Source organism: Alternaria dauci, chromosome 6, assembly GCF_042100115.1.
Source record: "Alternaria dauci strain A2016 chromosome 6, whole genome shotgun sequence".
NCBI classification, from domain to species: domain Eukaryota; kingdom Fungi; phylum Ascomycota; class Dothideomycetes; order Pleosporales; family Pleosporaceae; genus Alternaria; species Alternaria dauci.
The window spans coordinates 1,624,165-1,651,525 of record NC_091277.1 but is presented as its reverse complement, the minus strand read 5'-3'; the positions used below and the strand labels follow the sequence as shown (position 1 = coordinate 1,651,525).

The 27,361-nt window shown below is 52.7% G+C and overlaps 10 protein-coding genes across 10 annotated transcripts; 7 read left to right on the top strand and 3 right to left on the bottom strand.

The window, feature by feature from the left end:
- Positions 1-320: 320 nt before the first annotated feature.
- Positions 321-4,605, bottom strand: ACET3X_006883 (uncharacterized protein; the record flags this gene model as incomplete). Its single annotated transcript, XM_069453062.1, has 3 exons — positions 321-4,205; positions 4,345-4,387; positions 4,484-4,605. 3 exons carry the CDS (start codon positions 4,603-4,605, stop codon positions 321-323), a joined length of 4,050 nt encoding a protein of 1,349 aa, XP_069305651.1.
- Positions 4,606-6,237: 1,632 nt separating this feature from the next.
- ACET3X_006882 (uncharacterized protein) lies at positions 6,238-8,499 on the top strand. The gene has a single exon (XM_069453061.1). It carries the CDS (start codon positions 6,689-6,691, stop codon positions 7,946-7,948), a length of 1,260 nt encoding a protein of 419 aa, XP_069305650.1. The 5' UTR covers positions 6,238-6,688; the 3' UTR covers positions 7,949-8,499.
- Positions 8,500-8,753: 254 nt separating this feature from the next.
- ACET3X_006881 (uncharacterized protein) lies at positions 8,754-11,615 on the top strand. The gene is made up of 3 exons (XM_069453060.1): positions 8,754-9,094; positions 9,147-10,424; positions 10,481-11,615. The coding sequence occupies exons 1-3, from the start codon at positions 8,815-8,817 to the stop codon at positions 10,750-10,752; spliced, it is 1,830 nt and encodes a 609-aa protein (XP_069305649.1). The 5' UTR covers positions 8,754-8,814; the 3' UTR covers positions 10,753-11,615.
- A 481-nt stretch (positions 11,616-12,096) lies between these two features.
- On the bottom strand, positions 12,097-13,995 carry ACET3X_006880 (uncharacterized protein; the record flags this gene model as incomplete). The annotated part of the gene is made up of 3 exons (XM_069453059.1): positions 12,097-12,456; positions 12,506-13,595; positions 13,670-13,995. 3 exons carry the CDS (start codon positions 13,993-13,995, stop codon positions 12,097-12,099), a joined length of 1,776 nt encoding a protein of 591 aa, XP_069305648.1.
- A 618-nt stretch (positions 13,996-14,613) lies between these two features.
- Positions 14,614-16,040, top strand: ACET3X_006879 (uncharacterized protein; the record flags this gene model as incomplete). The annotated part of the gene is made up of 5 exons (XM_069453058.1): positions 14,614-14,695; positions 14,745-14,998; positions 15,057-15,679; positions 15,745-15,980; positions 16,036-16,040. The coding sequence occupies 5 exons, from the start codon at positions 14,614-14,616 to the stop codon at positions 16,038-16,040; spliced, it is 1,200 nt and encodes a 399-aa protein (XP_069305647.1).
- Positions 16,041-17,066: 1,026 nt separating this feature from the next.
- ACET3X_006878 (uncharacterized protein) lies at positions 17,067-18,287 on the top strand (the record flags this gene model as incomplete). The annotated part of the gene is made up of 1 exon (XM_069453057.1): positions 17,067-18,287. One exon carries the CDS (start codon positions 17,067-17,069, stop codon positions 18,285-18,287), a length of 1,221 nt encoding a protein of 406 aa, XP_069305646.1.
- A 248-nt stretch (positions 18,288-18,535) lies between these two features.
- Positions 18,536-19,305, top strand: ACET3X_006877 (uncharacterized protein; the record flags this gene model as incomplete). The annotated part of the gene is made up of 2 exons (XM_069453056.1): positions 18,536-19,177; positions 19,231-19,305. 2 exons carry the CDS (start codon positions 18,536-18,538, stop codon positions 19,303-19,305), a joined length of 717 nt encoding a protein of 238 aa, XP_069305645.1.
- Positions 19,306-19,448: 143 nt separating this feature from the next.
- Positions 19,449-20,745, bottom strand: ACET3X_006876 (uncharacterized protein; the record flags this gene model as incomplete). Its single annotated transcript, XM_069453054.1, has 5 exons — positions 19,449-19,593; positions 19,649-19,932; positions 19,990-20,178; positions 20,245-20,665; positions 20,717-20,745. The coding sequence occupies 5 exons, from the start codon at positions 20,743-20,745 to the stop codon at positions 19,449-19,451; spliced, it is 1,068 nt and encodes a 355-aa protein (XP_069305644.1).
- Positions 20,746-21,647: 902 nt separating this feature from the next.
- Positions 21,648-22,770, top strand: ACET3X_006875 (uncharacterized protein; the record flags this gene model as incomplete). The annotated part of the gene is made up of 2 exons (XM_069453053.1): positions 21,648-21,993; positions 22,046-22,770. The coding sequence occupies 2 exons, from the start codon at positions 21,648-21,650 to the stop codon at positions 22,768-22,770; spliced, it is 1,071 nt and encodes a 356-aa protein (XP_069305643.1).
- A 775-nt stretch (positions 22,771-23,545) lies between these two features.
- On the top strand, positions 23,546-26,575 carry ACET3X_006874 (uncharacterized protein; the record flags this gene model as incomplete). The annotated part of the gene is made up of 3 exons (XM_069453052.1): positions 23,546-24,081; positions 24,169-26,386; positions 26,438-26,575. The coding sequence occupies 3 exons, from the start codon at positions 23,546-23,548 to the stop codon at positions 26,573-26,575; spliced, it is 2,892 nt and encodes a 963-aa protein (XP_069305642.1).
- Positions 26,576-27,361: the final 786 nt, after the last annotated feature.

The following is a 27,361-nucleotide window of genomic DNA, read 5'->3' as shown; positions in this document are numbered from 1 at the left end:
ACTACATGAAGGTTCAATTCCGTTTTCCATCCGTCATCGCTTGGCAAGAGAACAAATCAAAATGGGGTCCATGCCACCAACGCCGTTGTTATGCAGTGCTCCTCTATCTGGATGATGTTCCAACATCCCAAGAAAAGGGTGGAGAAGAAAGAAGTCGCTGGGGAAAGATACAAAAAACATTTTCGCCAATCTTGGTTGAAACACATACGTGTACGTGTTTGGAGGTAAGAAGTGATGGAATCGGTGGGTGAAAATGATGAGCTACACGCCCAACCCACGATCCGTATAATGTGAACCGAGGTCCAAGTAGAGGACGTCGTCTACTGTGATTTAGGAACCGACTCTGTGTACTTCGCTGCCAACTCTTGTGCAATTTCAGGCGTCTTGACAGCATAGAGAACGGACTGCAAGCCTCCCTCCTTGGCAGGCTTGGTTGCCATGACCATCTTCTTGCTACCGCCAGTAACGGTGGCTGGCAGCGCAGGTAGAATCTGGTAGTTGAGCGGTGTGGCACCGCTTGGGATACGGACTCGAACAGAGCATTTGCCCGATTGCTTGTCCTTGAGGATCCAAAGAGGGCCCTTTGCAATGTTCGTCCAGCCCTTCTCTCCCTCTTGGTGCTTGGCGAGCACGACTTCGGTGTGGAAGATAATGTCATAAGTCTCAAGCTCGTCCTCAGTCAACTTAGTCAAGTCAATTTGTTCTTGCTTGCCACCTTCTTCATCATCCTCTGCTGCAGATGCTGCAGTAGTCTCACCGGCATCAGATAGAGGTGTGGCAGCGCGCGAAGAAAATACAGACGAGGTCACGGAGTTGGCACCCGACGGTGCAAAGAGAGATGATCCACCTGTCGACGGGGCGAAATTGAAGATCGAGGCGGGTGGTGGCTTCGCTGGCGTGGTGGAGAACTCACCCGCTGCAGGCGTAGCAGGCTGGAAATTGAACTTTGGACCGTCCTTTTTCTCAGTGGAGGGAGCCCCACCAAACTTGATCGGAGTGCCGACCTTGAAGGTCTGATCGCCGGCAAATGTATCAGACTTTGGTGGCGCTGTCTTCGATGCAGCACCAAAGTCAAAAAACTGGAAGGGCTTGTTGGCCGGAGTGGTAGTACCGTTGGTCTGGCCAAACATGGAGGAGGCGCCACTGTTCTCCTTCTCCGATTCGGAGTCGTTGTCTCTAGTCATCCTTGAGAGTAAGCTGCCCTTCGGAGCCGTATCCTGCTTCTGGGTGTCTTCAGACTCTGTCTCCGACTCGCCGAACGCGCGTTGTGTAGGCGTGGCTGGTTCCGCCGAGCCAACAGTGTCTTGCTGTTCGCCATCGTCTTCATCAGACTCTTCCTGGTTGTTGGAGGATGCCCCTGACAGATGGCCGAAAATGTTGGGCGATGACGTTTGCGAAGCAGATGCACCGAAAACTGATTGACTAGCTGTGGATGGCGCAGGACTGGCAGCTTTTGGAGTAGAAGCATCGCTCTTAGGCTTCAAAAGTCCGGAAAACGGATTGTCTTTGGGCGAGGTGCTGCCAGCTGACTCGGAACCAGGCAGGACAAATTTGGTCGAGGCAGCAATCTCCTTCTCCTTAGCAAGTCGCTCAGCCTCAGCCTTGTCGTACCTGGCAGACCATTCCTCCTTGGTTTCATCGTCCGAGTCGTAATCCTCATCCATAGCCTTCTTCTTGCGTTCCGCAGCCAGCTCCTCGTAAGTCTTCGCGGTCTTGCTGAACTGGGCCATGAAGCCGCCCGTCGGAGCACTACCAAAGTTTGGCTTGAAACTGGCAGAGGCTGATGTACTGGTCGAACTACCACCGAAGTTTGGCTTGAATCCAGTAGAGGCTGACGTAGCAGTAGAGCTACCACCAAAGCTTGGCTTGAAACCGGAGGTCTCTGCACCGTTAGCAGTCGGCGCTGAGGACGTGAAGACAAATCCTGTAGTTGGTGCGGCTGGTTTTGAGGGTTCCGTAGCAGGGTTCTCCGCCGTCTTCGGCGCGAAGAGACTTGTCGATGATGTGGCCGCAGGTGTAGAAGGCTTGTTGCCAATTGCCTTGGCAAACATGTTCGATGTTGCTGTTGCTGGGGCACTGAGCTTTGGCGTAGAACCAGACAGCTGAGGAGTTGGACTAGAAGGCGCTTCGGTTGCGCGAGCTCGCTTGGATGGAGATGGGTCACGACGGACTTCGGGACTCTCATCGTTGACCTTGCGCTTGGTAGACAGGCTTGATTCGTTGCCAGTGATGCCTCGTGCAGCTGCGCGTTGCTTCTTCGCGTTGTCGATCTTCTTCTTTATGTCCACGGCATGTTGATAGTGCCAGAGGGACACACTCGACCAATCTGCTGTGAGAGGAAGGCTACTGAGCTGCTGTCGATACTTGTCGTTCAACACTTGAAGTTGGGCCGTCAAATCAGTTATTTGCTTCAGAAGGCTATCGCTGCTTTGCGCGCGAACGGCACCTGGAACAGCCCATTCTTTCGGAACGTGCACCTTGGGAACCTTGGGCATCTCGGGTGCTTGTGAGTCTCCGCTGGGGTTCGATAGGGCGGGCGCGGGGGAGGGTTGCGAAGGCTCCTTCGAAGCGCTAAACAGGTTGGGGCGATCGGTGGAAGGCTTGGACAAGGAAGCAAAGGGGTTGGAAGCTTCGGTGGGTTGGAAGAGCGTGGCCTTGGGCGCTTCTGTTGTTGGTTGTTGTTTCTTGAACAAGTTGCTGGAGTTGTTGGTCTCGGGTTGAAATGTCTGGGAGAAGAGACCAGAGCTGGTCTTGGGTTGAGCTGCGGTGAACATTCCGCCCTGTGATTTCTCCACGTCGGTTGTCTTTGCCGGCTGCGGTGTGCTGAACGGCTGGAATAAATTGGACTTTGGTGCTTCTGGAGCTTTCACGGTTGCTGCACCAGTATCCTTGTTTGCACCAAATAGGCTAAACCCGGAATTGGTACCTGTTGCAGCAGGTGTATTCTCTGGCTTCGGGAGCGCGGCGAAGGGGTTTGGTTTGGGCGCATCTGCCGACGCTGTACTGCGGGACTCCTCAGGTTTCTTGAGGCTGCCGAACAAGTTCAACGGTGTACTCGTTGTTTCGGAGGATTTGTTTTCCGTGGTTGGGAGGTTCGCAAACGGGTTGCTAGGGGCTGAACTTGTGGTTCCGAAAAGGCTGGTCGAGGGTGCGGTCGATGTCGCGCTGTCAGGCTTCTGCGCGGTTGCGCCGAAGTTAAACAGACTCGATGCCGGAGCGGTCGCGGTAGCATTTGGCGTGTTTTGTGTGCTTGTGCCCAACCCTCCAAAAGGATTGCTTTGCTTCGGAGCCTCTGAGGTATTCTCGCTCTTCTGTGCATTGGAACCAAAGCCACCGAAGATGTTGTTCGAGGGCGCAGGCGATTGCTTGGGTGTCTCTTCCTTTTGCGCATTGCCACCGAACGTGAATGTGCTCGTTTGCGATGCCGCCGGTTGTGCTGAGTTGCCAAACCCGCTGAACAGGCCGCTCGTGGCTGGCGTGCTTGCGGTGTTTGAGGCTGACGTAGTGGAGGCGCCAAATGTGAAGGGCGTAGATGCAGGAGCGGGGGTACCCGTAGCGTTCGGGGCACCACTCGTAGTGCCAAACATGCCACTGGGCGCAGCACTCGAGGTTCCAAACATGCTGGCGGACGGCGCCGCACTTGACGTCCCAAACATACTGCCTGAAGGTGCGGCGCTCGATGTGCCGAACATACCTCCTGACGGCGCAGCGCTAGATGTTCCAAACATTCCTCCGGAGAGACCTGAGCTGGAAGTACCGAACATGCCGCCCGAGGGTGCTGAGCTTGTGGTGCCGTTCTGGCCTAGGCCAGCAAAGGGATTCCCTTGTGCTGGAGCATCATTGCCAAATATAGACGACCCTCCGAAGGCTGGCGCAGGCGTGCTTCCGTTGGTCGCAGGTGCCGAGTTCGCGTTCGCAAATGGGTTCGCCCCTCCAGCTGTGAAGTTGAAGCCCGCAGACGAAGGCGGCGTGGGGTTGAAGCCTGTGCCTTGGTTGCTGCCTCCAAAAGCCGGGAAGGATGAGCTTGAGAAAGTGTTGCTAGGGGCAGCGGGCTGCGCGGGTGGGAAGCTGTTGGTCGCGCCGCCACCGAAAGCATTGTTGCTGCCGAAGCCGTTGGCGCCGTTGTTCGCGGGGGCGGGCGCGGAGGCACCGAAGCTGAAGGCATTTTGTTGTGGTGCGCCAAAGTTTGCGCTCTGTGAGAGACCCTGAGCGCGTACGTTAGCCAAAGCCGCCTCCTTACGACGCAACTCGTCTCGTCCTTTGCGGGTGTAGCGCTCCGCCGGCATGTTTGCACAGCGATCGAAGGGGTGGTGGAGAGCGTGTTGGGTTGTGTTGGGTACTCACAGAGGAAGCGCCTGCTGGTCGACGGGCTTTTGCGGTCTTGATTCTGGAAACAAAGAGTCAGCACGCGACCGTCAAAGAGCGTCATCGCGAAACGGAAGCGGCGCGAACTTGCCGTCATGACTGGCAAAGGGCAACTTACTTGCGTGATGCCAACTGTGCTGCTGTTGCCTTTTGGGGCACATCCGCGACATCATCGCGCTCTTCGTAGGGGCGCTCAGGCTTTCCCTGGCCGAAGATGTTTCCCCGCTTGTTGGACGACATGGTCGCGATCACTTGTGGGGGTCGAGAAGTGATGGATGCGGTCGGATGATGGCGGGTTGGGCTATAACTCCATGGGACGCGCGTGGGAGATGGAGATGGTTCTGAGGCAGGATGTTTTTGATGTTCGGGAAGTTGCGACCCGTGCTCGACGTCAGGGTGGGCCTTAGTCATGCCCTGGCAACCAACGCGACTCTCTCACTAACGAGGGAGCAAGCTACGCTGCGCGTAGACGAGGCTGTAGAATGCGCGCATATAATACAACATGTTGATTTCCTTCCACGTCTGCCCTGAATCCCAAAGCTGCAGACATTACCAGATGATTACTTTCTTGCACCTGGCTGCTGCACTAATTGGTAAGGCCAGGTTACGACATGCGGCAATTTGAGATACAAAATTTTCGATGAACCTAAACTGGTTCCGATGTTTACTGTCTCTTGTTCAATCGACAATGTATCGGCCCTTGGCAAAACCTGGCACCAGATCCATCATGTTGCCTGGTATTAGCAAAGATGCGGTAGTCATGCCATAGCCCACGGGTGGTGTCAGTGCAACGCATCGTCGAATATCAAGAGAAGGTAGGCAGCCAACAAAGGCAATCATCAAGCCCTTTTGCGAAGACGCAAAACACAAAGGCGGAACGGAGGATTCTCCTCTGTTCAGCATGTGCTGTAGAGACACATGTACAGTGAGGGGCCCGCAAGAAGACGGAAACCGGCTTCTGGTGTGTTTGGCGTCACAACGTAAATGTGGGTGCTGCAGGGCTGACTGTGCAGCACTAAGCAGATAGCTCAGTCCCCAATAACTCATATGAACATGTCATACTACTTTGTCGGGATCGCAGACACGTGCTCGACAAAGATCAACAGGAACGTGGTTGGACGAGAGTGTGGGGTAGGTATGTTTCATCCATGGCTGTTTCAACTTTCAGCCGGGCCGTGGTGAAATAGCGCGCACGTGAGGCACGACGACAAGGCTTTCCCAGACCAGGTCCTCTCCAGGCCTCGTCGTCATGCGGCGCTTGCAACTAGGATGAGAGGAGAGATAACAGCCTTGAACATTGGGTGGCTTGGGCTAGGACCAGGTTTGGACAATGGCGGGGTAAGCGGAGTATCTGTCGTGACGAGGCAACCAATTCGTACATGGGCAGAGCACCTGCTATGGCTGAAGCGCACGCCGTTTGAGACATACGAATCGCGAGTCGGCTGTACATAAGAAATCTAGATCAGCTTGCTGCATTGGTGCGCATGTACAGGACGGCGCATGTTTGCAGGGATGAGCCGCAGCTCTGCTCATGACCTCTCATGATCAAGCCCGCCGCCCAGCTGCTGCGCGTTCCGACGCTGCTGTGCCACTAGATTGCGTGGAGTTGCTGCGCGACCAAGCAATCCAGGCGGGGCGAAAGAGGAGAGCGATGGAGCTCCGTTGATGAGGCATATCTCTGATCGAACGGCACGGTAGCACTCTGTTCCGTAGCTCACGAGCGGTGAGGCTCTCGCAGCCAGTCGTCTCGTTATCTCGATCTCAGCAGACGGCGACTCCGCTCCAGCCCGCCTCTTCCCACGCCCACGCGACAAGACGCTGCCGGCAGCGCATATAAGCACTCGCCTCCCCAATCGCCGCGAGCGTCTGTCCCGAGTGGTGATGCTCTTTGCCCATCACTCCAGCCAGCGTAATCAGTCAATCATCGCCGGCTAACCGTTTACGCGCCTAGAGCCGAGGCCGTCGCCAGTTGGACTGAGCGTTCGCGTTCGCAGCATTCCCAGCAACCAAGGAGGCGTCTTCCCGGCTAAGTAACCGCCGTTTTCTCTGGTGAATACGCCATCGGCCGTCGTCAATCTTGGAACTGCCCCGGATCATCAACACCGGCCCGCCCTCTCCAACCCTTGACACAGTGTTTTCGTCACCATCTGTTGGGAACGCTTGACGTCCGCGGAACCATCGGGAGATCGCGCCTGTCCTGACGTTTACGTTGGCTTGGTGATGCTCTTGCGCGTAACTTGAACCATCCTCCCCCAAAGCGCTGATCACTCCTGGCCTACCTACTCTGACATGCGCCGATAACACGCGCGAGCAACCTCCCAGCATGTCGACCCGGCATGCGCGTCTCCACAAACGAGGATACTCCGCCTCAGCTGCTACGAGCCCGCGCCCTCTGAGCCCCGTTGCTGACTACGACGCCTTTACCTTTAACCGCTCGGAAACGCCAAAGGTCTTCGAAGAATCTTGGATAGAGACACAACGCTCCATGCCGTCCACGACTTCCTCCCACCAGCTCAAGATCAAGCCCTACCTGCGCAAGCTCTCGTCCAAGGAGAGCAGTGGGCTCGATCTATCACGACCGGCAGCCGAGAACGATCTCACCGGTCTGGGTATATTGGAATATGGCGCCTACTCACGGTCCATATCCGATGTTACTTTTTCCCCAGTCAACGGCCGCCACAGACACAACCGCTCAGCGTCCAACACGTCGCAGTTTTCCTCTTCCTCTGGTCTGCAGCGGCCAACACCCCTGCCGGCCATTCGCCAAACTCCGCAGCCCTACACACCGCCAATAGTCCATTCCTCACCGCCTTCGGTCCTGGGAAGCGACCACGAGGGCTATGATATCATGTCCGACGATGAGTTCCGCCTGAGACAAAACGCGTACGAACCAGGACGCCGATCCGGTTCCATCTCCTCGGCACAAGGAACATCCCTACGCCTCCACACAAACAACTCATCCACCCGCCTTGCTGGCAGCTACTCCCAGTCATCCGTCTCGCTCACTTCCCCAGTCGGTGTACCTCGGGCGCGGGGTGACACGCTCAAGTCGATTGACACGACTTCACCCAGCTCGCGCACTTCGTTTGACCAAACATACCGCTTCATTCGCGGCGGACGCGACTCCCCCGTCGACCCTGCCTCGAGGGCTGCGTCCATTCGTGCTGCGCGACAGAAGTTCGAGGAAGAACAGCGAGCCAAAGAGCGCAAGTACGAGAAGGAGGCGCACAAGCAGCAGGAGCGCGACTACAAGAAACAGCTGAAGAAAGAAGACCACCACCGTCGCAAGTCAGAAACGCTCGACCGGACCGAGATCAACCGTACGCGCACTGTATCCACCGACTGTGAGAAGACGCCACGACCCTCGTTAGGAGGTCGCCCTTCAGTGGGTGGGCGCCAGTACTCAGACCACCGCGAGGCGCACTCCAACTCGCTGCCGAAGCTGGTGACGACGGTCGACCCCGAGAAAGCAGCCGCCTTCTCAGCCACACCCAAGGTTACAAGGAGCCGAGCCGCAAAGGGCACATGGCAGCGATTCGTCATCTGGCTGAAGACTCGACTGCTGCGCATGTCGGGAAAGTAGGTTACATGCATGCACCGCCACACAGGTAGTAGATGCATGCAACCTCGACGCGTAAGCGGTCGGCTGAGGTGCCACGCCACCCTTTCTCTCTACCCCTCGATGCCCTACATACCCCTCTCACTTGGCCCACCACTTGAGCAGATTGACTTTGCATCTCATCCTTATACCCGATTCATTCTTGCATATTCTTTACTTGTTTTAGCATGGCGTTCGGTTTGGGATAACGGCCTTTTTCATGATACATGCTCTGCCCATCCTTATGCTGTGTATCTTGCGAGCATTTTTAGGGACATGGCTCTTACCCTTCGGCGCATTGGTAGAGATCTGTTCTGATTATCGCGTTTCCCTTTTTTCCTATATATCTTTATCACTCAGTTGACAGGCGTTGGATAGTCTCCTCAAGACTAGCATCGAATGGCGGTATTTCGGGTCCTTTATGGTTGGGAGCTGGGGTTGCTTTTGGTATAACGCTCTGGCTTCGGCCATTGAGCCTCGCAACTGCAGTACATTTCAACAAATCATCGTTAACCATGTTTGATTCCACCTGCCGCCATCGTACGATACGTTGTGCTCTGATAAGCTGTCGGATCATGATACCAAACTTCCCATTTAATCCATAATGACGTGATATACGCGAGTATCACGCTTTCATGAGCAATTGCTGTTTCCAGAAAAGCAAGCATGAACGGTTCTCCACCACACGATGAGTTTCCTCTCACTGGCTACGACGTGCATGTACAACTCTTGGCGGCGTCTTAAGTCCGGGATTTACCCGCGCATCATCATCGTTCGGCTCACAGGCAAAGCTTTGCCCGCAATTGTCGCCGCGTCGACTACGACATGAGTCAGCCTCAGTTATAACCGCAATGCCTTTACGAAGCCTACCACGAGGCTCACTCGCCCTACGGGCTGCCAGGGGCGGGGCGCTATGGCGGGAATGCGGAGTTGGTGCGGGAATGGGAAGAATAACGCAGAGACGATGGGCGAGCGAAAAGAAGAGGATGGGCAGGGACGACGAGAAGCCATTCTACCTCCAGCTTACGGAGAGTATTTATGAGCGTATCCAGAAAGAGAAGGCGGAGCAGATTGAGATTCAGGCGTTGCAGACAAGAACGGCTAGAGGACAATTCTTTGCGACACTATTCTGTACTCGAGTCCATACACCTCAAATGCATAGCGCATGCTGACGATTGACTAGTGTGTATTTGTACAGCGGGTATAGGCTACTACTACGGCCAAAAGATTCCACGGAAGCCAGACACAAACTCGACCGCAGTCCTCGATCCCTTGAACCCTCCCAAGCACAACATCTCAGAAGCGAACATGGAGGCAGCTTGGATAGATTTGCGCGACATTGTCGGCAGGGAGAATATTACGCAGGACAAGAATGATCTAGAGTCGCACAGCGGATCCTCGTGGTCTTCGCATCCTGCCCAGCCGGGCGATGTCCCATTCTGCGTCGTGAAGCCTGGCAGTACGGAAGACGTCAGCGCGATCATGAAGGTCTGCCACGAGCGCAAGATCCCAGTCACTCCGTATAGTGGAGGCACAAGTTTAGAGGGTCACTTTGCTGCAACAAGGGGTGGTGTATGCATCGACTTCAGCCGCATGGACAAGATTTTGAAACTACACAAGGACGACTTGGACGTCGTCGTCCAACCTGCGGTGGGCTGGGAACTTCTCAACGAGGAGCTTTCAAAGGAAGGCTTGTTCTTCCCTCCCGACCCTGGTCCAGGCGCAATGATCGGCGGCATGGTCGGGACAGGATGCTCTGGCACAAATTCCTATCGCTATGGCACAATGAAGGATTGGGTGATATCGCTCACCGTGGTCCTAGCTGATGGAACTGTTATCAAGACACGACAACGCCCACGGAAGTCTTCTGCCGGATACGACCTCACGCGCATGTTCATAGGTAGCGAGGGCACATTGGGCCTCGTCACAGAAGCTACGCTCAAGGTGACTGTAAAACCACAACACACCAGTGTCGCCGTATGCGCCTTCCCGTCTATTCGTGCTGCAGCAGATTGCGTCTTCAAAGTTGTTGGCGCGGGTGTACCTATCGCCGCCATAGAGATCCTTGACGATGTTCAGATGCAGTGCATCAACGACGCGGGGCAAACTTCCAAGACTTGGAAGAATGCGCCGACGCTCTTCTTCAAGTTTGCCGGTACTCAAAGTTCTGTCAAGGAACAAGTTAGTCAGGTGCAAGGCATGGCTAAGAAATCCGGCTCTGTCAGCTTTGAATTCGCCAAATCTGAACAAGAGAAAGAAGACCTCTGGCAAGCGCGAAAGGAGGCATTATGGAGTGTCATGGCCAAGAGCGAAGGTGATCCCGACATGGCAGTTTGGACCACAGATGTTGCTGTGCCGATCTCTAAGCTCCCTCAAATCATCGAAGATACCAAAGAAAAGATCCGGCAGAGCGGCCTACTAGCTAGTATCGTAGGACACGTTGGAGATGGAAACTTCCACTGTAAGCACTCTCTATTTTTCTTACTCTTATGCAGATTTTGCTCATACATGTTATAGCCATCATCTTATATAATCGCAACCGCGACTACGAGAAGGCGTCTCACCTTGTCCACGAAATGGTCAAGCGCGCCATCGAACTCGAAGGCACAGCCACAGGGGAACACGGCGTCGGTCTCGTCAAGAGAGACTACCTGCCACATGAATTAGGCCAAGATACCGTTGACGCGATGAGGCAGCTCAAGAAGGCTTTCGACCCTCTTTGCTTGCTCAACTGTGACAAGGTCGTTCGTGCGACAGCGCCCAAGCCAGGCGAGGTCGCTGAGTGGTGAGGTAGCTGTAGTGTATAACCAGGTTTTGTTCGTGAGGATGAAATTCAGAAAGTATGGCATATTCTTTGTCTGCGTATCTTTCTCCTCACACTTATATTTGCCTTTTCCAGCCTTAAGATCCTTTGTATTCAAACAAACATACCATATACCCAGTACCCAGGCCCCCTCCATGCTCCGTTCAGAAACACCTTCTCCTCCTCATGCTTCCAGCCCAGCTTCTCGAATCCGAGTTTCTCCAGCACTTTGATGCTCCCGGGATTGTCTTCATCTACTGCTGCTTCGACATACGATTTCCCTACCCCATTTCCTTCTTGGCTGTTGTCTTTTTGCGCTGCCGACGACAAAGACACAAAAGCAGCATAAGCGTTCAACAGCGCGTGACCCGCTTCCGTCGCGTATCCCTTCCCGCGTGCTGAGGGGAAAAAGGCGTATCCCAACACCCTCATGTTCTGAGTTGATGAGTGTGGATGTTCCGTTGATGGAGGCGGGAGAGGGATCGAGGGACCGCTGGGCTGAAGACGTAGGCTTATACTGCCTACGTGCTCTCCTAACCCAATCCCATCGCCATGCTCATCATGATTGCTTGCCAGAGTCGAATTCGAAGGATCGGGTGTTACAAACACAGAGTAAAACATGCTATCGATCCCCGGTGGTGGTGGTGCTAGTTGCTCTTTCATCCATTCATAGCTTTCTTCCAAGGAGTGCGTGGGTCCGCGGAGGCTCCATCCTGTGGCATCGCGGTTGGACCAGTTCTCGTGGAAGAGGTGGACGTGTGGCGAGGATATGGATGATGTGTCTGTTAGGCGGAGGAGGGTCAAGCGCTGGGTGTGAATGAGGGTTTCCATGACCGTGTTGAACCAAGAGAATACCTGTTATAAGTTCCTGTGATAACCCCTTGGCAAAGGCATTTATAGGGTTGAGTAGTCTTGGATTGTACGGAGAAAGCGATGTTGAATAGGGTGTGAGTCAATGATGCTTAGTGTTTGATTCTAAGGTTTTTCGCATAGTGGTGGAGATGGTATGATTTTGACTCATGCAGTCGCATACTTCCCACTTCGTATCCGGAGGTCGAAGGTCTGGGTGTGATCATTATTCGTCCATGGAGCAGAGAGTCCCAGGTAAGATTTCGCCCGAGACAGATGCGCGTGAAAACGCGTAGACATATCCGATTAGCGCGTCTTTCTCGCGTCGACATCTCGGGGTTCCTCGCGCCGACTACATCTCACATCTACCAGCGTACGAGAAGATGCTACACAATTTACTGTCTTCATTTTCAGAGATGGATGGTTGTGTTTTGATCATACTGTGCTATTCTTAGATCGTAGACGACCTCGGGATGACTCATTACGCAACGACCTCAGTCATCAGATCCTTCGGCCACACCGGCTGGTCTACACCGTTTCCTCGCGTCCCTACGTTGTACCGGAGCTTGACGTTCCCCTGTGGGTACTGAATGACAGGCTTAACGCCTTTCACGTCTTTTCCAATTGCACCTGCGTGTCGAACCTCGAAGAAGTCTGGGTTGAAGAGCACAGATCCCGAGTTCTCAGCCAACATCCTCATATAGTGCGGCAACGTATACTGCATGTTGTGGTAGTGGCGGAATACCTGGCGTCTGTTGCGTGTCCAGACTTCTTCCCAGACGTCTTTGGGGTAAGTGCCGACGCTGTTTACGAGCCATTGGGAGTAGTAGTTCAATGCGACCTGCACCGGTTTGTATCAATAATGCTACAGGACTAGAGGAACAACTTACATCGACTTTGTAGGAACCTCCTTCAGCGCCTCTTCGAAGTAGTGCATTCAGCACCCCAATTACTCCAGACGTACCGGTGCAGAAGTCGCTATTGGGGAAGACAGGCGTGACAGGCTCGTCGTTGCCCATAGCTCGTCCAAACTCCATTGATACGCCACAGCAAGCATCGGAAATCTGTTGCCAACCGCTGCGATACGACCAAGGTCCATACCAGCCATAGCAGTTTTCCCGCACAACGATCAGACCACGCTCGCGGTCTTTCGTCAGGTCCAGTAAGCCTTCTGGCGAAAAGCCATATTTGTCCAGTACACCAGGCCGATAGCCCTGTACCACTACATCAGCATCTCGAACCAATGCACGAAGCTTTTCTCGGTCCTCTTCCTCGCGGAAATCAAGATGCGCGTTCCATTTCCCCCAATTGAGATCGACGTGTAGCATGGACATGTCGGTAATGTGCTCTGCTGTTACTCTCATCACCGACGCACCGAGCTCGGCAAGACCTCTTGTCAGAGCTGGCGCGGCGATGACGCGGGTCAGATCGACTACTTTGAGCCCTGCGAGTGGCCTCGTTGCACTCGTCTCTGGGCTATCTGGCCACCAGTACGCTGGCTGCTTCTCGTTCTTGATATCATGGACTTCGTAGAGGCCGACATGAGCATTTGCTTTACCATGCTCGCTATTTTTGTACTCCTCAGTTGTCAAACAGATTGTACCAGCTTGCTTGTACACATCCGACGCCAACTTCTGCATCTCGCTGGAATCTATTTGCGCCAACTTCTCCTCGTAGGGGGTCCAGGGCTCTTCTTTTTCGGACAACTCCTTGTCATACGGCAATCCGATACTGTCCTGGGTTGGTCCAGGATTCATGGAGCCGTGCAAATGGAAGTACCTCCCATCTTTGCATCGATAAATGTTCGTAGCCGCTACACGGTATGTGCTCTTACTTCCATCATGCTTATCACAGTTCTTGAAGTACTTGTTGTATGCGCTCGAACCCTTGGCAAATGGTTTGGTCAAGAATTCGATCTTCTCGCCTTCTGGGTCGATAACGTTGAGTAGGATCGACATGAAGAAGAGCTGTGCATGGTCGCTTGGTTGATCGACACGCGTTAGCTACTTGGAAAAGCATCCATTTACAACGGAGATCCCATTTCAGCAACTTACGTATCTATAATCGCTTCCTGTGGTTCCATGCCATATTTTCTCTTCAGGAGGACATTGATCATGGCCGCTTCTAGCCCTTTGAGTGCTGAGATACTTTCGGCGAAGCGCCAGTTGATCGGTATACTGGGCTTAGATGTGCCCTTGAACTGGACCTTACTCGCGCATTCTGCGATCTCTGCGGGGAGTGTCGGTGCGATCAGAGGGTTATCGAGTATGCCATTGTCGAATATGCGTTGCGTCTCGTTAGGAACAGAGTAGCTTTCGGACCTGTCTTTGGTAGCGTTGTTCAGGCCATTGGTATGCCCGTTCGTCCCGTTGATCGTCATGATGAATTCGGTGGTCTGGATTGGGTTTGAGAAATCTGAAGGCAGAGCTACGACATGCGGGTACTGAGAGCTTTATTGTTCTCACATACCCGAATTGTGACCCACTCGGATCGATCATTCTTCGGGTCTCGTACGAGAGAAAGCGCAAACTACGCCAACTGACTCACCAGTCACATCGTACTACAAGGCCCTAGTCGTCGGCTATGACATCGAAGCATTGTCGATCACGATAGATGAGTGTACATTGCACTTCGCTAACGATGGGGGTATCCGATTCGGTCCTCGGTAGATCGAACTAGTCGAGTCGTCCAAGGTGGGGTATCACCCCGCATCTAGGGTCATCTTGGGAAGAGAATATGGTATTGCATTCAGAACGTTTGACGAGATGGCTTAAATGGGACTTGTGTTGCTACAGTATCGGACCTCAGCCCTGCATAGGCTTCCAAGGTTATATGCCGTTGTTGCGACCCTAAACAACATATACAACCATTTCGTGCGTACCACAAAACGAACTTGTCGCACAAAGTTAGAACATCAAAAGGGCCGGCAATTAAGTGGAGCTTTCAGAAGAGGAAGTATCAATTTCGAGTCTAATCTTGACTGCGAATACGGAAAATCATGTCATCAAATTATAGCAGTAGATGGACCACACAACGGGGGACCCGTCCAGTACGGATAGCGAACTGCTCGGGATACAAAGGTGACACTGACCTTGTGCATTGCCTCAATCTCAAACTGACACGTCCCAGGCGACCCAGGGTACCATATGCGCTACCAAGCGGAATTGGGGGACACGGATTTCATCACAGGGGACTATCTTGCCGAGGTCAACATTGCAGAAAACGCCCAGGCATATGCAGAGGGCAAGCATCCTGGGTGGGAAAAGACAGCTTGGGATGGTATCGAACAGACCATCGATCTGCTGAATAAGAAGAGAACCAAGGTCGTTATTAATGGCGGTGCGCATAACCCCAAGGGTCTGGCGGAGAAGGTACAAGAACTCGTGAGTCTGCGTTCCTCATCCTGGACATCTAGTGCAACGTTTACTCACGTATGATTAGGTCAAGAGTAAAGGCTATGACTTGACGGTGGCGTATGTGTCCGGTGATAACTTGATTGATGAGATGAAAGACGTCAAAAAGAAGGGTTTGCCACCACACCTGGATTCTGACAACAGCGAGGTGACAGTCGTGGAGCACGCACTCGATATTCTTAAGAGTGACAAGCCGATTGTAAGCGCCCACGTCTATCTCGGAGCTCGCGAAATTGTGAAAGGCCTTGAAGAAGGCGCAGACCTCATCATCGCCGGTCGTGTCGCAGACGCCAGTCCCGTCATCGGTGCCGCGTGGTACTGGTACTCGTGGCACGACACTGATTTCGATGCACTCGCTGGAGCGCTGATTGCGGGTCATCTTATCGAATGTAGTGGTTACGTGACGGGCTCCAACTTCGCGGGATTTTATGAGTATCCTTTGGACGAGCTTTACGATCTCACTTTCGGTATTGCAGAGATCGAAAAGGATGGTACTTGTGTGATTACGAAACACGAAGCCAGGAAAGGCTTTGTTACTGAGGATACTGTCAAATGTCAGCTTCTATACGAGTTGCAAGGGAACGTATACCTGAATAGCGACGTCAAGGCGATTCTGGACAAGGTACAGGTTAAAGCTGAGGACAAAAACAGGTACGTCCGAATATCTCTTATCATCGATATCCTTGACCACAGCAGGATCGCTAACCTCTGGATAGAGTCCGCGTGTGGGGCATCAAAGGCGGACCGCCTCCACCTACTACCAAGCTCGCCATCTTCTACCAAGCAGGGTACCAGTCTGAGATTGTCGTCAATGCAACTGGGTACGCAACCAATGAGAAGTTCGACCTATGGGAGCGTATGATCAAATTCGGTCTCAAACAGAAGGGTATACTCGACAGTTTCGACATCCTGGAATTTCAGCGCATAGGCGTACCAGAAGCCAACCCAAAGAGTCAGCTGCGAAGTACATCGTATTGTCGGATCTTTGCTGAAACTAGTGATCTAAGCGTGAGCCTGGGCCTAGCGAGCTTGCTGGCCGACTTTGCGATGCAACATTACTCGGGATTCCATAGTACGATGGACCATCGCACTGCGATACCGAAACCGTACCTGTCCTTTTACCCGGCGATTTGGCCGCAAACCAAACTCAAAACAGCGATCAACATGCTCGGATCTGGTGAGACAAGGACACTGATGACCACGCCGCCACCAAAGTTTGAGGACATCGGGAAGCGGCAAAGTTACGAGACTACGAATCCAGTGGAGGTTCAGTCTTTTGGTCCAACAACGCGTGCACGATTAGGAGACGTGGTGCTCGCCCGCTCAGGCGACAAAGGCGGCAACGCAAACATTGGATTTTTCGTACCCACCAGCCTACCATCCTCTTACTCACACGCATCGCCTCTCTATGCCGAAACCTGGAACTGGCTCCGCAGTTTTCTTACCATCCCTAAACTCAAGGAAATGTTTGGAGAAAGTTGGAACGACAGCTTCTTTGTTGAAAGAGTTGAGTTTGAGGCTATCATGGCGGTACATTTTGTGGTCTATGGGGTGTTGGGTCGGGGCGTCAGCGGGAGTAGTAGGTTGGATGCTTTCGCGAAAGGCATGGGCGATTGGCTGAGAGATGTCGAAGTCGAGGTTCCAGTGAAATTCTTAGAAGGGCGGATTAAGGGAAAGGCTGCTGCTGGAAGGTATGCAACTGAGGCATGACCTAGGAATATGGTGCCAACACTTCTACCCCGGTCACGCACGGTGTATTTGAAGCGTGAACATTACGACCGAGATTTGGGCTCAGGCCTCCGCCAAGCCGCGATGACGTAGAAGGCTAGATGACAGCAACATGTTTGTTCACGCATGCACAGCCACAACCAGCCAACATTCATACATCATCATTGAACTGCACCCGTTTTCCTCGTAGTGTCACAGCAGTGTCACAGCAGTGACAACACTGATCAAGAACCTGTCAAATCTTTACCACCCACTTGAAAGCTAAAACTAGATACTTACTCCCGGTGCACACCTGGTCTTCAGAGCCATCATGTTCAAGAAGTTGAAAGACAAGATCAAGGGTGATGACAGTTCCTCAAGGCCTTCATACGGGACGGATGACCATAACCAAAACTCGAACAACCCCTATTACAACTCGCCTCAAGAACGGCAACACAACGTAGCGCCAACGGAAAAATACCAGGCCCCTCCTGGCCCGCCACCAAACCAGGCTCCGACATCCAAGTCTGAGTACTCTGCACCCCCAGGACCGCCACCAAGTCACGGATCTCCGTCGTACACGGCTCCTCCCGGACCTCCGCCTAAACACGAGTCCTCAAGCTACGCACCTCCGGCAGGACCGCCTCCTTCGTACCCGCAGCAACCGCCTCCTAGTTGGGATCCTCCGCCATACCATGATTGGACCGTTATCCCTGAAACTTCACTTCTGCCTCCCCCACCGTCAATGGGCTACGACAGTTCCCCTACTGCCAACGCGTCTGCCGAGGAAGGTGATCGTGCCTTGGCTTGGACGAACATGAACCCCTTATGGCCACCACAAAACCTCCAGCCTAGCACTCATGCTGCGATTCAGAACGGTCAGCTCGCTTTGCTGAAGGCGCCATCTTACCTGGGCGATCTGCTCCCTCAACCTCAAGCCGGGCACTGGCGATGTCGCACCCACGCCAAGTGCAGAGACTCTAGCATCCTCACTAATCTACCCATGTACAGCGTATTCTGGGACTCACCGCTCAACACGCAGCGCCCCAAGACTATCTATTTCGAACTCAAAGTCATCGGCATAGGCCGCGGTGGCATCTCGCTTTCGGAAGCAGACGCTGGCATCGCGATAGGCTTTGTCGCACCACCGTACCCCACGTTTCGTCTACCAGGCTGGGAGCGTGCCAGTCTTGGTGTGCATGGCGATGACGGGAGGAAGTATGTCAACGATGCATGGGGCGGCATCGACTTCACCTCAGCTTTCAAGCCCGGTGATACCGTGGGTATCGGTATAACCTTCTCAGTTCCCCGGAACCCACCCTCGTATGAAGATTCGCAGCAGGGAAGGATGTTGGATATCGATGTTTTCTTCACACGCAACGGAGTGAAGGAAGGCGGCTGGGATGGCAATGAGGAGCTCGATGTCAGGAGCGAGGGAGGTAACACAGGGCTGAGAGGAGAGTGCGACCTCTTCCCGGCGATTGGTGTGTTTGGCGGTGTGGATTTCGACGTCTTCTTTCATCCATCGCAGTGGCTCTATCACCCGTATTGAGATTGCCTGGACTTTTATTGCCCGTTCCAGGTAAAGGTGTACACTTCGGGAGCGACATGAGGTCCTTTGACCTTGTCACATATGCGTTACAACTCACACTAGTTTCATTAGCTTCCTTCGATCCTACTTATTTACTTTACTATCGCCTTCATGGTATCTTGATTTAAGCTACCTTGTACATCCCAACGTCCGCAGTATCCCGAGTTCTGGCATTTCCCTTATATCTGCTCTTTCCACAGGCCGATACCATGTCTTCAACTGCACCATATAAGTCTCAAGACTTCGGCTATCCTCTTATGCTAGAAGATTACGTTCAGATCTCTCCTCCGGATACCGATGTCGCAGGTCTCTGCGCTACCTGTCATGCACCCGGTGCGAAGAACAAGTGCAGTAAGTGCAAAAACATCCGCTATTGCTCATCAGCTTGTCAGAAGCACGATTGGGACATGCATCACAAGCTCATTTGCAAGAAATACGTCAATTTTACTCGGGAACCTATGCGCGAAACATTGCGACGTGTCCTATACTTCCCTGAGAAGTTCCATAAGCCCCTCTTCTCCGTTCTCGCGTTCGACGAAAAAGGTACGGTAGGCGGCCTCGAACATTACTTCCCGGGTGTACCCGCTCAAGAGATCAAGAAGCTCTCTTTCCACAATCGGTACTTACCGTACTTTGTCCAAATCAACTACGACGCCAACACTCATGGAGAGCGAGCGCTTGCTGAGAACAAGAGCTTCGGACTGCCCTTTCGAGGCCCAATCGTTGTGCTGGCTTATGACTTGGATATTGCGCTGAGTGGCCCAGCGCTGAACGTAGACACTACAATCATGGGTCCACTGGCGGAGTATGTCAAGTTTTGCCGTGAGTATGATGGGCCGAAGTTCATTGAGGTGAGTTGATTGATCACACGAGGGCAAAGGATGTGGCTAACACTACACTACAGCAGCCACAACAAAGGTATACCAAGGCAGAGCTGGAGGATATGATAGGTAAATCTGCTGTATCTGGTCGAGGATAGATGTCAGTTGGGTAGTCTTTGGTGTGGGTGCAGATCAATAAGTAGATGTGGCGATGAGACAATTAGAAGAGTGTTTCAATTCTGGAATGTGGGTATGGCTTGTACCGGGAATAACAGCCACAGATTTCTTCCGGCTCCTTCTCCTATCTCTTAGTGATCTCACCACTGGTCGCTTCTATATGGTTCAATATAAGCTCGACCTCGGCATCTGCCACTTCGATGATATGCTCCGGCACATGATCCGGCCTCCAGCCCAAATTGTAGGCCCTCTTCGCTTCAAATGTGCATCTACGTTCTAGGTCAGCATCTAAGCCATCGTTTGTGAAGATGCATAAGAACCTACTTTCCACCCAGCTGCACCGCGACCATATCTTCAGGGCAGCCCAGGGCCTGCGCCATCTTATCGAGCGCTGCATCATCTGCTCTCTGAACATCGGGGCTACTGATTATTCCACGTTTCGCAAGTGCTTTTGCCATGGCGGCGTATATGTTGTGCCAGGCTATACTGCCAGACGAAGCCAGATAATACCCGTTCTTGCCGTACTCGGGATTCTCGTCACTCAGAATGCTCTCCAGCAGCTTCACATAAAGCTTTGTGTTATCGTCGATATGGCATACTGGCCAAGTCTGAGTGAACTGTCAGAATATTGATCGTCGCCTGGATGTTCTTCTGATTGCACGCACGTGGTTTTCTGGGTTGACATCGTACACGATGCCAGTACCCTTTGCGGCTGTGACCACGGCAACGGTTTGGATTGATATTTTGTTTCCAAAGCCTTTCCCTTCGCCATACACAATACATGGGACAAATATGTAGCTGCGAACACCGTATTTCTCGGCCGTTTCGATGACGGTAATGTTTGTGTTCGCTGCCTAGAGTTGCATAAGTGAACATGTTCAAAACGTGAAGAGGACACTCGCTGTTTGTATAGAACCTACTTTGGTGAAGAAGTCATGTGGAGACTTGGAGCTTTTCTGAAGGTCGTACAACGCCGGATCGGTGTCAAGAAGTCTTCTATCCGTCGGCATTCCTGCATGCTCGCTAAACATCTTTGCGCCGCTGGTGTGCAAAAAGTGGACTTCCCGTCCAGTCTGGTTCTTAACCTCTCCAAGAGCTTTGATCAGAGGTATCTGCATATTGCAGTTTACAGCGTCGACAAGGAAGTAGATGACGAAGATCTGCGCATCTACAATGCTCTTCGTAACACTCTTCTCGTCCTTCAAATCGAGAGGAAAAGGGTGTACGTCATATTGCTTTACCGCCTCCGCCTGTTCTTGAGACCTAACCAGGGCGTATACAGTCTCATTTCCTGGAAGGGTGGTGTTGCGTAGCTGTGCAAGGAGCGAGCCTCCGAGATACCTATCAGATCAGAGTTACGAAGTTAGACTTGGTTGATAGAAGCGCACTCACCCAGATGCGCCAGTTATGAGAATGGGCATTATGGTAACGAAGAGATCAATGTAAGAGGGTAATGAGCGATGTCTTCTTACTGGATACAAGTCCACGATTTTTCAATTGTATATAAACCAACGCTAAAGACCAACGCTGTGTAATACAGCCGCCTTATAAAGACCATAAGACCGAGACCATATGTGTGTCTTCCAAGTAGCCGAAGCAGTTCGTTTCTTTCTACCAGTTGTCTGCCGAAAGCGTATATCAATGATTTGTAATGGCCCCGCTAGGTGATTGCCGAACTCCACGAACGCTGCAGCCCAACGCAGCTACATGCGCTTCTCTTGGATTGTGCAAAATGAAATTATAGCGTACATTAGCCTATGGAGTAAGTGGTACGCGGTCAAGACCGCTGTTGGGCGTGTAATGAGAGTCCGCTAACATGCATGTCGGAAGGAAGGTAGGGGGAAATCGAAGGAGAACATACATGCCTAGGCAAGCTTGGGGGCTGGTGTGCTAGCCGCTTGCAGCTAGCCACCGCGGGGGCTGTGAGCCGCCGAGGCTGGAGGGCTGAGCGGAACACAAATAGGTTGCTTCAACACATTCCGGAATGCTGAAGACTCGTTTGCAAAAGGGAAAAACAAATCGTATGGACTTAATTATCCGATTTCCATAAGGACAAGGGCTTGCTTCGCAACAATGTAGCGTAGTAATAAGAAACATGCATCTTGAGATCTTCACAGATTTGTCGGCTCGTACTTTCAGCTTTCGCGGGCGTAGCAAGCGGGCGCGAATTGAGGCGTGCTTACAGCTGTGCCTCAGCGGACGCCTTGTTTTCGGATGCAGCCCCGACAGGAGCTGAAGTGCAACACACAGCAGAACACTATATATAACGTGCAGGCCTACCGTACCTAGGTAGCTTTGCGTCACAGAGGACGCGACAAATACCATGGCTTTCGCTGACGATACAACCAGCGCAGACGCAAAAGCAACCGAAATTCTAAGGATCGTTGAGCAGTACGGCCTGAATTACGAGCGGACTGGAGCTTGGGATGGGTTCGAGACGTTCCTACCTGTTGTTGCAGGACAGGTAGAGCGCAAAGAACCAATTCGCATGCTACTACCTGGATTTCCTTTCAAATCGCCAAATCAAAAAGACAAGGTACTGGGTGTCTTGCCGGATTTGGGTGAGGAGCTTGCGCTGAAGCATCTGGATGGACTGTGCGAGAAAATCAAGGCGATTTATGAGCATGGCGCTGAATGCCACATCACATCCGATGGCCTCGTATACAACGGTGAGCTGAAGGGAAATGACTTCTTGCCTTGGTATATTACTGACGATAGCAGATCTGCTTGGAGTAACCGATGAGACGGTATGGAACTTTGGACAAGGGGTGCGAGAAATAGCTGCGGTCAACAAGCTCCAGAACCTTAGCTTTTTGCGACTCTGGGATCTACTCGATTATCCCGGAGACTTTCAGTCAAAAGAGTACTACTTGGAGCATGCAGCAAATATTCGAAAAGAGCTCAAGCAGCGTTTCGGTGATCCAAAATTCGAAGCGGATATGGCCAACACATCCACTAGCGATATGCAGATGACGCATACCAAGTATCTCGAGTTTCTCAAGCAGGACTTGGCTTTCAACGATCGGCACAATGCGCTATCACCAGAAGACCAGGCAGCGAACATCGCCAACACAGCAAAGGAGATGATGGGTCGCTGGAAAGCGTTCTCGGCTGCGCTGGCAGCCGTACGCACACCCTACATCCGTCTATCGATCCACGATTCCGGCGGTAAAGATAAGCTGTCCATGGCTGTCATTCCGCAGCAAGAAAAAGGTGCTTTGGGCGCAACGCCATGGCACTCGACGCTCGTGATTGAGGCAGACGGGACGTTGCGTACGGTGCAGCGGTGCAAGGTCGACGAAGGAAGCTATCAGCTTGTTCATCGCGATGACCAACCGTACTGTTTCCGCGCCAAGCTAGAGGGCGAAGACGATTCAACCAAGACTTTCGAACAGCTGTATCCCCATGGTCTCACGATTCGAGATCGCAAGGCGGTGGCTCCTTAACATGGTCGGGGAGGGGAGAGAGCGTATTGTAGGCACCCATGAACATTTCAATGGGACGTCAAATGACAGAAGCGTGAAATTTACGTTGAATACGGTGAAGGGTGCAGTGCTATGAGTCGGAAATAGTCCGTTCGGGAAGATGTTATACGAGCGGGTGGATTATGGTGCTGGATTAGTATTCAGCCTCAACGCTGTGGGACGGTGGTTAGCGGCTAGGTGCGTTCGGCGAGGCTGCGAAACCCCGGGAGCAGCCCAATTGTATGGTAGAGGCATGGCGCCCCTGTTGTCCCCCATGGCCCAAATCTTGGTGATCGGTCGATGAACAAAAGGATCACCCGCTTGTGGCGCCATGATACCCACGGCACGACAAGTTTTGCTTTGGCAACACACGGCATGTTTTGCTGTTGTGTGAGCGTCCAAGTATCGTTTATTCAAACGCAGGGCGCGTCGACTTGTGTAGGCAATAGAGTTCAGACAGAGGTACAGGGTCGACACTGAAGACATGTGATTGTGGCGTGAGGCGATCGGACTGCGGTAGATCGGCATTGTGGGAGCGGCTTGCATCTTCGATGGAGCCCGTGCCCACCCCCCCAACTGACGCCAATTCTGGCCGAGAGAAGCACCGTCGCTGTCAATCAAAACCAAGGGATCGCATGGACATAGGATAATAACCAGGCTCTGGCCGTGTCTTGTCTGCGCGACCGCCGGTTCTTTTGAGAATGCTGCAGCTACTTGGTGTCTCTCTTGCCACCTTCATAACTGCATCAGCAGGCGAATGCAGATGCTCACCCCTCCTCCGGACGACGAAGGCCTCGGAGCTCCTCCCATGAGCCCGCCCGACCACCAGGACAATGGATGCGCTTACGACTGGACGGCCGCGCTTCCTCAGACGGATCACATACGATTCTTCCGCGACACGGACTGGTCGCGTACCAGCCTGGGACCAACCAGCACGTGGAGCCAGACGCTGCGACTGTTTGCAAGTTATGTCCTTTCTGATTCACGCGGAGCCTGCCTCTGGTGGGGGGACATCTCCAATCTTACCGCCATCTACAATGAGGCGTATGCGCCTCTTGCCGCTGGCCTGCATCCGAAGCTCATGGGGTCCCTCTTCCAGGAAGGCTATCCGGATCTCTGGCCGTCCATTAGTCAGTACTTTGTACAGGCCAAGCGGACAGGCACAGGTGTGAACTACAGCGCTGCGAATCCCACAGTGGTCGAGCGAAAGGGGTATACAGAGGAGACATTTTTTTCAGGGGGTTTTGTGCCAGTAGGCATGCCAGGCGCTGTCGAGGGCTTCATCAACACGACGTGAGTTATGTCGAATGGACAACTTGGAGAACATGGCCGTCTCAGTCGCAAATAGCCCCGGGCTCGGTCCTCAACTGACACAACCAGCTACGAGATCACGAGCCAAAAACTCGCCGACCGCCGCACCAACTGCCTAAACACACTCGCCTCGGTCCCCTCTCAGTGTGTCGACGCCGTCTGCTCCCACATCCTCACCACGCTCCAAACGAATGCGAACGACGTGCCCATGGTCATGCTCTACCGAATCGACGAAAGTCTAAGCTCCAACACACTGAAGCTCCATGGTCATAGTGGGCTTTCAGAAGGACATGGCCTCATCGTTGAGGAAGCCACCATCGATAGCGAGCAAGGGTTGATTCCAGATCTGCGACGAGCTGGTACAGAACAGACGATCATTGAACACGACGACCGATTCCTAGCTATCTCTTGGGGCGGCTGGGGTGCGCCGTCCAAGAAGATTGTCATAAGCCCCATCATGTGCGGACCGCGCCTGTTTGGCTACCTCGTGTTTGGTACAAACCCCTACCGCCCACACGACGACACTTGTAAACAGTTCATTCGAGATCTGAGTCACATGGTTTCGAGCATTGTGTCGTCGGCCGTCGATTGCGAAGCCAACCGAAAACGTCAAGAGCAGCTGGAAGCTGATCTTGCTTTTAGCGATCTCAAGCTGCGTCACTTGATTGATCATGCGTCGGTCGGCATGTGCCATGTCTCTCTGGACGGCTTGATGCTCTGGGCGAATGATCACTATTATGAGTTGGCTGGAAAATCCGCTTCAGATCATGCGTTTGGCCTCGCGTTTTTCGAAGCCTATCACGATGATGATAGGGCAAAAGCTGAAGATGTTTGGGAACGTCTGCTCAAAGGCGCCGACCACGTTACAGCCGACTTGCGTTTGAAGCGCATGTACACGCCTCCGACGGGCGATCCCGAGCCTGCCCAGCTCCAGGTTCTAGCCTTCCCGTATCGCGACGAGCATGGAAGTGTCATCAGTGTAATGGCTTGTACGACTGACATCAGTAGACTGTGTTGGGCGCAGAATTTTCAAGCTCGATTAGCCGCTGAAGCAAGAGAAGCAAAGAGACAGCAAGAAGCCTTCATTGATGTAGTCTCGCACGAGATGCGAAACCCGTTGAGCGCCATCGTCCACTGCGCAGATGCAATTGCCAATGCGATCCAAGAGTGCCAAACTCAGCTCGCCGATATCCCCGTACCATGCCTCGATACTCTGAATGACAACATACAAAGCGCAAACGTCATCATGCAATGTGCAAATCACCAGAAACGTATCATCGACGACGTACTCACCTTGAGTAAGCTCGACTCCATGCTCTTGTCTATAACGCCCGTCGCAGTCAAGCCCACAAAGCTTGTAGACTCCATCGTCAACATCTTCCAGGCTGAGCTGAAGGCGAATAAAATCTCTTACAACATCACACCAGACAAATCCTTCTTGGCCCTAGGCATTGACCACCTTTATTTGGACCCGTCTCGGGTGACTCAGGTCTTCATCAATCTACTAACGAATGCGATCAAGTTCGTCAAGCCATCGGAAGAGCCAAACATCTCCATCCGCTTCGGTGCTAGCACGTCCGATCCTCGTGATCTTTTTCCCAAAAATATGTTCTGGGCAACAGAGGGCAAGCAAGACGGCGATGTTACCAGCAACCCAGATTGGGGTACTGGTGAAGAGATTTACCTCGCGTTTACAGTCAAAGACTCAGGAATTGGCTTAAAAGAGAAGGAAATCCACAAGATATTCGAGCGTTTCCGACAAGCAAACGTAAAGACGCACGTCAAGTACGGAGGTAGTGGGCTAGGCTTGTTCATCTCCAAAGAACTCACTGAGAAGCAAGGTGGTGAGATAGGCGTCTCATCGATGCTGGGCCAGGGATCGACATTCGGATTCTATGTCAAAACGCGAAGAGTGGAATGGCAGCCCAGGACCCTCACAGAAATGTTTCAACAGGTTGGACAAGAGGCAGCGGCTCGACAACTGCACGTGCTGTTGGTGGAAGATAACATCATCAACCAGCAAGTTCTCGGCAAGCAGCTCAAAAAAGCAGGATGTCATGTCTCAGTCGCAAACCACGGTCTAGAGGCTCTCGAAATACTGGAACGAGAAACGTTCGACATCGTGCTGATGGACCTCGAGATGCCGGTGCTTGATGGGCTTGGTGCGATGCGCGAGATTCGGAAAAGGGAGAAAGAACAGGTGTACTCTTCCGAACGGTTGCCTGTCATCGCTGTCACAGCGAACGTCCGCAAAGAACAGATCGATACGGCTATCGCTGCCGGAGCGGTAAGTACCCGAAGATTTGTAGCAGCAGTCGTATATTGACAAAGTGTGCAGGATCGCGTCATGCAGAAACCGTTCAAAGCAGCTGACTTGGTCTCCATGATGAAGTCGTTGATGCCACAATTAGCGCCGTCGTCCATCGAACCGCCAACGCCAGGACTGGGCCTTCAGTCGAGTGCACTGGTACCCTGAAGAAAGCTCCATTAACAAAACCAGCGAACTTCTTCGGCAAATAGGTTGTTGGAGCCCGGCAGTTGCCATCGATCCTCCAGTGATCATCGTGGGACACTACGAAAGACCTGAAGATTTCTTTCGGCTCGGGAAGCGCGTATATTACCGTCTTATCTCACAACCTCGCATCAAGAGCCTTCGATCCATTGTGGTTGTTAGAGTAGGAAGTCGTGGTCTTTTCCTGCCGTGCCTGCTCAAATTCAGATTCAGAGCTTGGCTGCAAGATGCTTCTAGATGCAGATGCAGCGGCAACTGACATCCTGTCCCATATACCACCGAGGAAAGTATCTTTCGATGCTAGAGACAACTGCATTAACCGACCGGGCGGTTTAGTACATGGAGACATGTGAAGGACATATCTCGTTGCGTAGGGAAGGGGAGGGAAAATTATGCACAGGAGCCGGTACAAGGTACACGGAAGCTCAGTCATGAGGCTATCAGAGAGAGAGAGAGAGAGAGAGAGAGAGATGGAAATGATTGAGGTATATCAATGAAGCCATACACTACTATCGCCAAAATCACCAATACCTACCGTATGAGATCTGGATAGTGACTCGGTCTTCTCAGCAGTTTGCGAACATTATCCCAAGTATAGAAGCGTTACTAGGTAGCCCTCTACACGATCACGTTGAAGACTCACCACGGCTGCCGTGATTAACGACGGAGATATTACCGGCTCAGGCACAGCCACTAGTAGGTCACCATGTAATCAATCGACTCTAGGCCCAACTCAAAACAATCAGTAAT